Source organism: Mercurialis annua, linkage group LG3, assembly GCF_937616625.2.
Source record: "Mercurialis annua linkage group LG3, ddMerAnnu1.2, whole genome shotgun sequence".
Lineage (NCBI taxonomy): Eukaryota > Viridiplantae > Streptophyta > Magnoliopsida > Malpighiales > Euphorbiaceae > Mercurialis > Mercurialis annua.
In genome coordinates this window covers 74,862,796-74,876,098 of record NC_065572.1, presented here as the reverse complement: position 1 = coordinate 74,876,098, position 13,303 = coordinate 74,862,796, and the positions used below count along the sequence as shown (strand labels likewise).

At 29.5% G+C, this 13,303-nt stretch overlaps 1 protein-coding gene across 1 annotated transcript; it reads right to left on the bottom strand.

Moving 5' to 3' along the window:
- Positions 1–611: 611 nt before the first annotated feature.
- Positions 612–5,842, bottom strand: LOC126673008 (uncharacterized). Its single transcript, XM_050366959.2, has 4 exons — positions 5,685–5,842; positions 3,770–3,857; positions 2,157–3,365; positions 612–1,742 (listed from the first exon to the last, which is right to left on the bottom strand). Exons 1-4 carry the CDS (start codon positions 5,840–5,842, stop codon positions 975–977), a joined length of 2,223 nt encoding a protein of 740 aa, XP_050222916.1. The 3' UTR covers positions 612–974.
- Positions 5,843–13,303: the final 7,461 nt, after the last annotated feature.

Here is a 13,303-nt window from a genome sequence, read left to right as displayed (position 1 = left end):
CAATTTTTCATTCTATATGGTTCTTCATATTTTCTGATTTCGTAGTCTTTTCATATCATCAAAATATGCATTTTTTTAACAAAAATTAATCTATTCTCACATAATATTATCACATTAAAATCATATAAACTTTATGGTTTGGCTATGATATGCTTTGAAATAAAACCAAATTATCTTAGATTGATTATTTATGTGGATTCGGTTACATTTTACAACCGATCAGCTAGTAATAGGTGTTAAAATTATAAACTATGACTTCTATAAGAGCAATATATATTTTTACCACTAGAACACATTAAGAGACATGATATTCAATTTTTCATGCAAATAACTATATAGTTTGATCAGATTTTGTTAAATTAAAATTATACTTTTGGTCAGTTAATTTGGATTGACCGACTGCGCAGCCTTAAAATTGAATGTCCCCTTCAACATAAAAAAAAAAAAATCAAAGTGGTGAATATATATTGGATGACCAATAATTAAACTTCCACTTAACAATTGCTGTAGAATTGGCAGCTTAGAAATGAGTGGTTATGCTTTTTTTAACTGAAATTGTAGTCAAAAAATCAGGAATCGCACCCGAGCATCTCAACTAGGTTGACACCCTCTTAGCGAATGCATCATTTTTCTTGCTACTTATATTAATAAAAATGAAATAATATCCGGAAACAAGGCTAATAAACAAACAATGAGACACCCAAAAAATAAAAAACAGCAAAACATTTGCTGTTGTAAAAGGAAATCTGAGAAGACTACTTTGAAAGCAACAAACACTTCAAGCATGAACCAATAATGAAGAGACAACTCAGATTTGCAGCAACCATGTCCAATCTTTAACCACCAGTGCACTGTCCAAAACCAAGCAAATATGCACCAACTATGAACCCAAAATAGAAAATGCAGAATATCATCATAAGAGCGCCAACAGATGATTCCAACAAACCACAGAAAACCAAGAAACCCACACCACATTAGACAAATCTATATCTTGAAAGATTATCTAAATCATTACAAATTTCTCTATTGCAAAAAATTGGAGAAGAATCCCACCAATAACTAGCATCCGAATTAGCTCCATACTTTGCAAGGATGTCAGCCACAACATTTCCCTCTCTATAAATATGAGACACCACCACATTCATCTTGGAGATATAAAACAAGCAATCAAGCCACTGATCCATAACCCTCCAAGGAACATTCATCGACTTAGTTTTCAGAGCATCAACAACAAATAATGAATCAGATTCAAGCCAAAGGTTCAACCAACCCTTATTCCAAGCCACTTTAATTGCGAACATGGCCGCTCTCAATTCAGCGATAAAAGCAAGACTTGAACCAATTCCAAAAGCAAATGCTCCTTTTGGAAAGCCTCTCGCATTTCTAAAAATCCCACCTGAGCCCGCAATACCTGGGGAGCCCGTAGCCGATCCATCCGTGTTGACTTTAATCCAATTCACTAAAGGAGGGTGCCATTTGACTTCAATAATCCTTGGAGCTTTGCCATGGATCTTCTTGATATTCAAAAGAGAAATGATTTTCTTTTCTTTTTCAGAATTATGCATGCTACCACATCTGTAAAAATCGGTTTCTCGAATAGCTTTCCAAATATGTCGGAGCGTGATATGAATATTCGGCTCAACCCCTTCAAATATTGCATCATTTCTAGAATTCCAAATCATCCAAACTGCTGAGATAATGGCAGCACTCCAAAGAGCAGCAATCTGAGAACTAAAATCATGCTTCATGGCATCCAAAAAAAGATCAAGTAAGGAGCCTGCTAAAAATAATTTTTTCCCAAACAAGCTAGCAATAGACATCCAAATAGTGGTAGAAAATGGGCAGTTTATGAACAAATGAGCATGATCTTCCATAGAAGACTTGCATAAATGACATACAGAAGGAAAAGAAAAACCCCTTTTCTTTAATTTATCATCTGTAGGAAGATACTCCTTGATAGCTCGCCAACAAATTAATGATCTTGAAGGAGGAAGAAACTCTTTCCAAATAAAAGAACACCATGGGACTAAAACATTATTGTTATTCAACTGAGCATACCTTTTTTTTACTGAAAAAACACCATCCATAGCCGGTTTCCAACTACAAATATCATGATCAATTGCAACAGCTTTAATAGATAAAATGTTAGCTTTTACCTCTGTGTTAACAACGTTGTCCAAATGCCAAACTCCCTGCACTAAAAAGTTTGATATCAGATCCGTGAGGTTTTTCTGCTCCTTGATACTGAAACCCATTTGAGTAGCAACATTTGGGGAGATCCAATCATCAGTCCAAAACAAAAGATTAGACTGAGAACCGATAAACCAAACTGAGTTGCTGCGAATATCCGAGAAAGACTGTTTAATAGAATACCAAATAGAGGAACTGAGATAAACATCACGAGGAACACCGGAAGGATGAAGAAATCTAGATCGAAGCACTGTGATAGGGAAAGTCTGAGAAGAAATCAGCTTCCAAGCCATTTTGGAAAGCATAGCAGTATTTAAGTGGTGAAGATTCTTTATACCAAGACCACCTTCTTTGACCGAAAGACAACAATTCTTCCAAGGCACCTGAACTGGCTTTCTGTTGAGAATGGAGCCACTCCAAAGAAAATTTCTCATGCATTTTTGGATGTAGGAAATAAGCGAATGAGGCCAACGATAAACCGCAAAGGAATGAAGAAGAGAGCTGGTTACAACCGATTTAATAAGCAAAAGGCGACCCGCCATGGACAACGACTTACCTTTCCACTTAGAAAATTTGTTACAAATCCTATCCGCAATAGGCTTCAACCAAATCTTTTTAGGCATACCGATGAATAAAGGGACACCTAAGTATTCAAAAGGAAGGTTCCCTTTTTTAATATCCAGGACCTGCTGGAATTTCGATATTCGGGCAGCCGAAACCGCTGAACCATAGAAAATGTATGATTTTTCCCAGCTAACTCTCTGACCCGACAAATTCCCATAAAGCTTAAAAATCTCACTAATAGCATTCATGTTCTTCATTGACGCTTTCCCAAACAGAAGAATGTCATCCGCATAGAAAAAATGAGTTGGAAATTGGTTACCCCTGTTAAAAATCATTGGTGATAATCTGCCTCTATCCAACTTGTGACTCATCAATCTGCTTAAGAAATCCTCGGCAAGACAGAAAAGCAGAGGTGAAAGTGGGTCTCCTTGTCTGACTCCTCTAGAGCAGGAGAAATAACCATTTATTTTACCATTGATCATAATGGAAATCCTTGCGGAAGAAAAAATTGCTAGAATCCACTTTCGAAATTGAAGAGAGAAACCAAAAGCCTCAAGAACATCTAGAAGAAAATTCCAATCTAAAGCCTTCACAAATTTCAGAAGATTCATCTAAAAAATTAGGGTTTATCGCATGAAATAATTTCTTTTTTTGTTCTCTATCCAGTTTGCAGGGCTTCGATCTGATCCGCGTCGCGTATCTGGCATGGTAGGTGAGTTTGCCAGTAGAAATTTTCTGCATTTACAGGATTCGTTAAGCGATATCAAACCGCTTATCACTTGGACTAGTTTCCGTTGGTTGAAATAATTTAATGTGTGGAGCAAATTAAAAATTTATTATATGCTATGGGTTTGACCGACTCTCAGTGTCTAAGAGTACAGTGGTCCAAGCCATAAGTCACAGAACAATCGACAACACAGTACCATGTTACTCATAGTCTTGAATTGAGAAACAGCCAAAAACAAATTTAACTATTTATTTACCTATTTATTGATTGTGATTGATTTTAAAGCACCATCATTTGCCCCTTTTGCTCCACACCACTTGATCTATTTCTTTGCTCTATTTTTTCATTATTTATTAGAAAAATAAATAGGTGTGTCCTAAAAGAAAAGACATTAAAAATAGAGTTAATGTCATAAAAATTCACCAACTTTACATATTTTCTCATTTTAATCACGCAGTTTAAATTTTCTCATTTTCATACACGAACTATCACTTTTTCTCAAATTCATGCACGGTGCTGATGTGTCACGACTCTATTGGTGTAAGTTGCTGAGGTGGAGGTCATTTTACACCAATGAATGAGTGCCACCTCAGCTCCGTCCATGAATTTGAAAAAAAATAGTAGTTCGTGCATGAAAATGAAAAAATTTAAACTGCGTGATTAAAATGAGAAAACGTGTAAAGTTCGTGATTTCTTTTGACATTAACCCTTAAAAATATAAAATATAAATAGAAGTTAATATTTCTTTATTATAATAAAAGGAGAAAAATTCAAATCTGAAATTTGTCCACTTGTTAATTACGTAAAATTTATCTTTCCGTCCCTAAATGATAAATCATTTGGACAAATATAAAAATTAAATAAATATAATAACCAACGACCTATATTTTAAATGGTATAAGCGATAGATAATAAAGTGTTAGGATGTGCGTTCAATTCATCTCACAAGCGCTCCTCCTCTTTATTATAAAAAAATATAATAAATTTGTCAGTTTTGTTTAATTTTATTCTTTTATATTTTTATAGTTTTCTAAATATCTAAATAATACATTAATAAATATTTTCTATTGATGCATTTTTTATTGAAATATAAAGCAATAAAATCCACTTGAAGATAACTATATATATTTTTAATTGTAAATAAAATTTTAGTTTTTTAATTTGTTTACCAAATATAGAAAGTGACTTACAATTTAGGATATTATAAATAATAAAGTGGCCTACTAACTCGGGACGAAAAGAGTAATAGCTAGATAATAGCTAGATAAAAATCTAGCTATTACTCCTTTCGTCCCGAGTTAGTAGTAGGGGTGGGCATGGACCGGTTAACCGGTCCATGAGGGTAATTTGTAAACCGGTCCATTGTAATACGGTTTTTAAAATTAAAAACCTAAACCTAAAATTTTAAACGGTTAACCGGTAAATTGGTTAACCATAAAAAACGGTTCGGTTTTTCGGTTTTGCGGTTTTTAACCATATAACCATTAGAAAAATTAAAAACAAAAAAAGATATATTTTTAATTCTATTTGATTTTTTAGCAAGCAAAAAAAAAACTATAGAAATTCAAATTATATTAAAAAATATAAATCTAAACTATCTTATAAATAGTTAAATCAATGCAAATATATAAAACTATTATTATTTACAAATAATTTATGAGTAATATTAAAGCTAGGTTTGTATTTTTTGAATTGTTTGTAGTGTTGTTCACGTCCACTTTCTACTATTTATAGACTTTAATATTCCTATTTTTGTTAAGTAAATATTTTAATAAGGAAAACAAATTTCTTTTACAATATTTTCATAAATAAAATCTCCTAAAATATATAAATATTCCTAAATAAAATATATGTCAATATATTTTTATATTTAGATTTTATTGTGTATATTATAAAATCAATATTATTTTATAGATCATAAAATATATCTTATTAATTATTAAAAATATATGAATATATATATAAACCGGTTAACCGGTTAATTACGGTTTTTGGAAATCCAAAACCTAAACCTAAACCATTAACCATGAAAACTAAAAATCAAAACCTAAACCTAAACCGTTAGACCGGTTAACCACATTTTCCGGTTCGGTTTTCCGGTTTCGGTTCGATTAATCGGTTTGACCGGTTTTTTTGCCCACCCCTAGTTAGTAGGCCATTAATAGCTCAACCACGCTTAAAATAAATAAATTTAACTAATTACATATTCAACTCATTCTCATTAGAAACTCTTAATTTACTATTTCTTGCAGCTAGAAAGCTATGTTCAAAATCAATTATGTGAAGTGCAATTATTCTATACCGAAAATCACATGTCCATTGAGAAAAGTGTGGATCTATTGAGCATATAGCTATGATCATTTTTATATGTATTACGTAACTTTTTCAAAATAATAATAATAATAATAAGGGTTAATTGCAAATTAATACACGAACTTTACCCTAATTTGCAATTACAACACGAACTTTGAAACTTGGCAATTTATTACACAAACTTTCATTTTTTTGGCAAATTAATACACCGACCAATCATACAACAACACGTGGCTTTATATGACAATGTCCACGTTAGTGTTTTTCCAGTTCGGTGTATCAATTCGCCAAAAAATAAAAATTGGTGTACCAATTTGCCAAGTTTTAAAGTTTGTGTTGTAATTGCAAATTAGGGTAAAGTTTGTGTATTAATTTGCAATTAACCCTAATAATAAAGGTTGATTTTCATGGAAGTTTAATTTCATAATTTTAAACAAAAGTATTTACATAATCTCGTTTTTGAGTCAGTTTACACCTTCAACCATTTTGACGTGAATTGATCTGAAATTCATAAGATGTAATTTTTTAATAAAAAACCACGAACTTGAACTATTTCAATTTTTTATATCAAAATTAAAGGAGGAAATGAACCGTTATTGGAAAAAAACAAACAATGAGAAGTGAAATGAAGAGCAACAATTAAGTAAAGGAGAAAAAAGTTTCCTTTATCTACAAATTAGTTAAAGTGACAGTCTATGCAAATTATAACAATCAAAATGACTTTATTCAAATACTTTATTTTGTTGTATACAAATTTAATGTTTCTTTCAGCCCATTTTAGTTTGCTTAATTAAATTTTTTTAGAAAAATTAAAATTAAAGTAATAGTTAAATATTTCGTTTAATATTAATTAGAATAAACTTTTTTTTTCAAAATATAATTATAATTAAGAATAATATTATTTAATTCAATACTCTTATTATATATTTTTATATTTAGATCATATATTTTTTAAGGGTATAATTATAAGTGATAAACGTAACAATATCACATCGGTTTAATTAAGACTCAAAGTTGTATAATCATGGTGGGAGCCGGGGGCTTGTCCAAATGCGGCCGAGGCCCTCCCCGACTTGTTTTAAACAAAGGAAATTTCAACTTTTTTATAAAGAATTTATTATTAACTTTAGGTTTATATATGATTGGCCCTTTTTTAATAATTTTTTTAAAATAAAATTCTTTCGATCTTTTTTACTCTAAAATATAATTATTAATTTTGAACTTTTATATAATTTCCGCCCGGTGTATAATACTAGTATTTTTCTATTTTTTATTTTTTGTGAAATTATTATAGTATGTTTGATCGAGTCATTACATGACAACACAATGACAAGGTAAAAGGCCAAAAAAAAAAAGGTTATTTGCACGTTTCAACTTTGCTCTGAAATTCAACTGCCTTCCCCTACAATCAACGCACCACCCCAACTCAAACATCTTTTCTTTCTTTTTTTTCCTTCTTATTAATCTATAGAATTTTCATTTTCTTAAGCTATGTTTAATTCATAACCAATAAAGCAATTAATTATATAAAAAATAATAATTTTAAAATATATATATATTTCAAAAGCTAAAGAATATAATTATATATCTTATAAATTTTCAAAACTGAAAAATAAAAAACTACGTGAACCGTACATAACTTCAATCGCGTAAAAATTTAAAATATTAATCAAAACATTGTCAGTTATTTATAGGATGATATCCTACTACAGTCGGCAATCTCTTAGAGACAGGCGTAAAGTACATGCAATATTAAGTCTTTAAAATTAGATAAAATATCCTAAATTTTTTTAATTTGTTCTATTATATGATTTTTTATAAGATAACAATTTATATTACATAATATATATCCTCAATTCTAATCTAATTAAACAATATATTACTCAACTATTTAAATATATCACATAAAAAATTAAAAAAAGATATAAACAAATAAGAGCTAAAAGATCATCAATTTAAAAAAAACATAAAAAAGATGATCTAAATCAGATTAGCATAATTCTTAAGAAAGTGGTACTAACTTGTAAATTAGAGAGAACGTACTTAAGAAGGCGGCTGCTGCACATAAATCATAAAGGTTCTAACCAATGTTTTTAAAACCGGACCGGAGATCGAACCGGCTTCGTCGGGGGTTCACGGTTCGACCGGTTCAACCGGGTTCAACCGGATTTTTTAATTATAATAAATATAAATTATTTAAATTAAAAATATGTATCATAACTATAAAATATGATAAAATATTTAAATAAAATTATCTTTAAATAGAATTTATTATCAAATGTGTGAAATATAATAATAATTGATCAATATTTATCTGTGTATAGAATAATTATATTTATGAGAAAAACTATAATTTTTATAAAACATAATTTTTAATTTAACTTGTTATTATATTTTAATTTTAAAATAATTTATTATGAATATAATTATATAATAATATTCAAGAGATGAATATATAATTTTTAAATTTTAATAATTAATAATATTTAAATAAAAAATATAATATAGTATGTTATAAATAAAAATATGATAATATGTAAAAAAAACAATTATAATTTTTTTCATGTAATATAATTATAAATAATTAATATTTAAAAATATATTTTCTTGATTTATATTTAAGAGTATATAATAATATTAGAGAGTTGGTGTTTTTTTTAGTGAAAATTTTATTTCATAAAAGTTAAAATGACATATGAGAGAGAAAATAGTAAGAGTAATTAATATGAGAGAGAAAAATCAATGCACATGGGTGAGAGAAAGAAAAGGCACACATGGTAGGGGCCACAAATGTACTTTCTAGCCAAAAAAAGTGTTTTTTTGCCTATTTTATTAAAAACCGGATTTGTCCGATTTTTGGGCAAAATCCGATTTTTCCGGTCAAATCCGGTTTTTGACCGGTTTTGACCGGTTTTTTAATATTCCGATTTTAACAGAAAACCGAACCGGACATCCAGCCGGTTCCCGTTTAATCCGGTCCGACCGGCCGGTCCGGTCCGGTTTTCAAAACATTGGTTCTAACAAAACAAAAAACTGGCGGCCCCTACCACCACCAATCAGCACGCTTGGTTTCTCAGCTCTGCGATCCCATATGCAGTCTCAGTTCTTTTTTCATTAAACTGTAATTTTGTTAGAATAAATTACGCAGACAGGGTCAACGGTCCCCTTAACTAAATGATTTTGAATTATTTAATTCAATTTTTATTTTTAATGAACAATTAAATTTAATTTTTTTATCTAAATTATCCCGTAATTTTATTATTAAATCACGTGAAATATAAATCGGAGGCGAGAAATATAAAAAAAATTCCTAGTTATTGCGATAAAATTATTCTAAATCTATTTTTTTATAATAAAACTATAAACTTTGAAATAATCTAACCTAAAAATGAAGAGTTTTAAGGATTAGTTGTTAAAAAAAATAAAAAACTGAATTAAATGACCATGTGTTATAAGTTCATGGTGCGCGTTGATCCTCTGTTTAATCAGTTACACATTAACTGTCTAAATCTTTTATAATGTCTATTTGAATATATACACTTAAATTACTTTTGAATTACTGTTTCAACTTTAAAAAAATGTAGTATGAAGTATAAATTTAAATAAAAATTGTTATGAGTTTTTTGTTTTAACTCATCGATAACCAAAAAATAGCTAAAAGTACTTGTTTGATATATTTAAAATTAAAATTTAAAATATTCAGACAACACTGCCGGTATAATTTGTTTTTCTTCAAGATAATTTAATTATTTTTCTCATTATTGTATAGTCTCTCGAATCCAATATCTATTAGACTTATGTGAAATGCTCTTACCACCTGAGCTTACTATATGGTTAATGTGCACTATTCAACTATAATTAAATTAACTGATCAACCAAATCCAAATAAAGATCGGGTTTGGTTTGTCATTAATTAGGATCGGTTATAATTAATAATTCAGTTAATTTAGTTCGGTTAACTTTCAGTTAAAACCGAACAAATTAACTGAATTATATACATATATGATGTTATTTTTTTTTTAGTTTTTTAAACGAATTAAGATAATTTTATAACTTTTTTAAAAAAGATGATAAGATATTTTTATTATTTTTTTATAAGATTTAGATATCAATTTATCCTCTAACTTTGTATGTAACCAAAAATTAAACCCGAGAGTATTTTTTTAATAAATAATATCTATAAAATGTGATAACTCGGTTAATTAAATAACTCACCAAACTAGATAATCATTTCAATTCGGATGTAATTCGAATATTTATTTCAGTTACAGTTATGATTATAATAAAATAAAAATAATATTATTATTATTTATTTAATTCGATTCAATGACCGAACCATACAATGCACTCCATATAATTCATCACTTTGTCTGCAAATTGGATCCTAAACTATTTTTCTAACTTTTTCCAACAATAATCTAATTTTGTGTGGCTGCCCATTTTACATTATACATTGCCAGTCCCACCTTATTATGATTATTCTGCAAGAACAATTTTTTTTTTCCGATTGAGCCCTATAATTAAATGTGGCGTATCCTTAACATACGTGTCAAAGACATTTAAATATTTGTTTGAAAGGCTGCCTTTTCCATTGCACAATTATTGACGTTCATTTTAAAGTTATGTTTGTTTGGCAAAACGGAAAGTATTAGATCTATTTAAGAATTTTTTTAAATCTAAATCGGATGTAGTATATGTTTACATAAATTCGGTCTGCATAAGAATATACGTCTTTGTTTTACTAATTTTGTTTACCAATAGGGGCTTCATCGACTTTAATCAATCATTCGGATCTACGTCATACATTAACATAATAACGCCTTCGACTGAGATAAAAAATTTGATAGCAAGCCCTTATCGAACCAAAGAGCCTCTAGAATAAGGAGACGGTGCAAAATACCAATATATTTCTGATTGCATATCACGAAATTATATTATTTTTATTTTAAAAGGCGAAAAGTTTTAGTATATAATTTGATTCTCCGAATAAATTCGAGATCCGAAGCTAGAAAAATAAAACTCATTATTAGATAAAAAAATTAAGAATTAGAGACAGAAACATGTGGTGAAATAGGGTGCAGGCCATTGTCAAACACTCCCTACCATAATATGTAATTTTGTTTGTATGTTTGAATTATAATTGTGTTCTTCACTACTGCTCTACTCTATAGACAATGTTGAGTAGACATCCATAATTGGTATTGGAATTGGATCACACTGTTTTGTACCAACAAAGAACAATGATATTTTCTCCACAATTATTCATGCCTTTTTTATTTCCAAATTATTGTGTGTCCACCTGTTTTTTACAATACTAAATCAATTGCAAATCAACTTTTCTTTTTTCAAAAACTAAAATTTTCATTGATAAAATAAAAATTACACGATTTAGATTCTTACTCAACATTCAGACTGATGATTATAAAAATATATATACATTGTAACATTCACATCGAAAGTTTGAGATGGTTTTAGTGACTCATAATGCTTAGGTTTAGTTACCAAATTGGATTAGTGAATTGAGTTGAAAGTTATTTTGACTCAATTGAGTCCAAAGACCATATAATTGGTATCAGAGCTGACTCAAGTGCTTTATGGTGTGTCGAGCCTGGAGAAAAAGTGGGTGTTGATGAACTACAACACTATGAAGTGGTCTAAGATTGGATTTGTGGCCATTTACAACGAGCACGTTGCGAATTTAGTTGGAATTTTGGCCATTTACAGCGAGGACATTGCACCTCTAAATTTACTTTACACCTCTAAATTTAAGTGTATGTCATTTTTATTAATTTTGTATTATATAGCGAAATTGTTTAAATTCATTAAATATGACAAATTTTTAACAATGTTTAAAATATTAGAGTCGAATTCGAATTCGAGATTGAGTAGCCCAGATGTTATCCAAACTCGAATTGAATTTTAAAATTCAGCCGATTAGAGTTTAAGGTCGTATAATACACTCGAACTCGATTTAATTCGAGTTCGGTTCGACTCGTTTATATACCTACAGAAACAAGGAAAAAATTATTTTTACTTTTGATGAAATGGGGTGGTGGATTAAAAAGATGAGTGTGAAAAGCATAGTGGCAATATTGCGTGTAAGCCACAAATGACAATGTGGCCAAAACAAAATCAAACCCAACAGCATGTGATGCTGACGTGGATCGAGGACAAAAAGGTAGTGTCCATCCTTTTTATTTTTTCATGTAATTTTATATGTCTGCCCTTTTGACACTGATAAGAGCTCTCGCTGCTCTTATATGTTTGCCTTTTCTCTTTAAATTAAATCCCTTTAAAAACTAAAAACAAAAAAAAGATCATTTTTTGCATAGCTTTAAATGCAATTTGCCTCTCTTGTATTGTAACCAACCCAACAAATCTACATTTGTAGGGAAAATATAAAGATCTCATTTTCAGCGATCATCGCATCGAAATGTCAAACTCATTCCGACTGTAAAAATCGATTGAGTTTTATTTTAAAAATTTGACTTTCAAATTTGATAAAATAATTGAGATTCAAAATACAAGTAAGATTAACTTGATTCAAATGGTTTATTTATATAAATATAATATAAAAATAAAATTATAGTATATAGTTGTAATTATAAAAATATTAATTATTAATCTTTTTTTAATTGGAAAAAGAGAAACGTCCATGGGAGGAATTAATTATAGGTAGTTTGCAAATTTTAATTGAGTCAATTATAATTTATAAATATATTTAAGTCAATTATGAGTAGTTTGCAAATTTACTTGATGCTTAGAGTTTGTTTTCAGAATTTGAATGTTAGTTTTTTTTCTTCAGAATTTGATGCTTCAAACTTAAAATTTAATTGGAGCAATCTACTATAGAGAGTGGAATATTTCTAAATTGTTATAATTAGATGAAATTGGAGTAGTATGATTGGTGGGCATGTGAGAGCTGATTTCATAAGCCTATACATCCACTTGTCGCACGCTTATTACTTTAGCAAAAGTAGTTACTGTGTTGCTAAGTAACCAGAACTAGCTCTCTCATTCAATCAACTTTTATTAAAAGCAAAAAGTTTTTACTTTTTTAAATCCCACTAAATTTACCTGCGATTCTTTGACTCATAAATTCACTTTCCATTTTCAGAAAGTTTGATCTATTAATCAGTTTTCTAGGAACTAGTAATGACCAAATTGGTGATGGTTATTAATGTATGATCTAACCGACTTAATCGATTTAATCATTAGTTCGATCCGAAAGGATGATGGGAGTAGAAATACTCCTATTTATAGATTGTTTTCGGAGTCATTATTTGCATTTTATTTGTCGTTTTTGAGTTTATTAGTGGCTTATTATCATTTTGAGTGTTTCAGGAGAAAAATGCATATATGGCGACTTTTGAAGCGTTTTTGGTGTTTTCTAGAATTCCCGGAGTCAAAGAGTGCGAACAAGCGATATTTGGAATTAAAGAATGTCATTTTGAGGCCAAGTTAGAAGCAACCCGCTCGCACACTTGATGACAAACCAGTGTGCGAGCT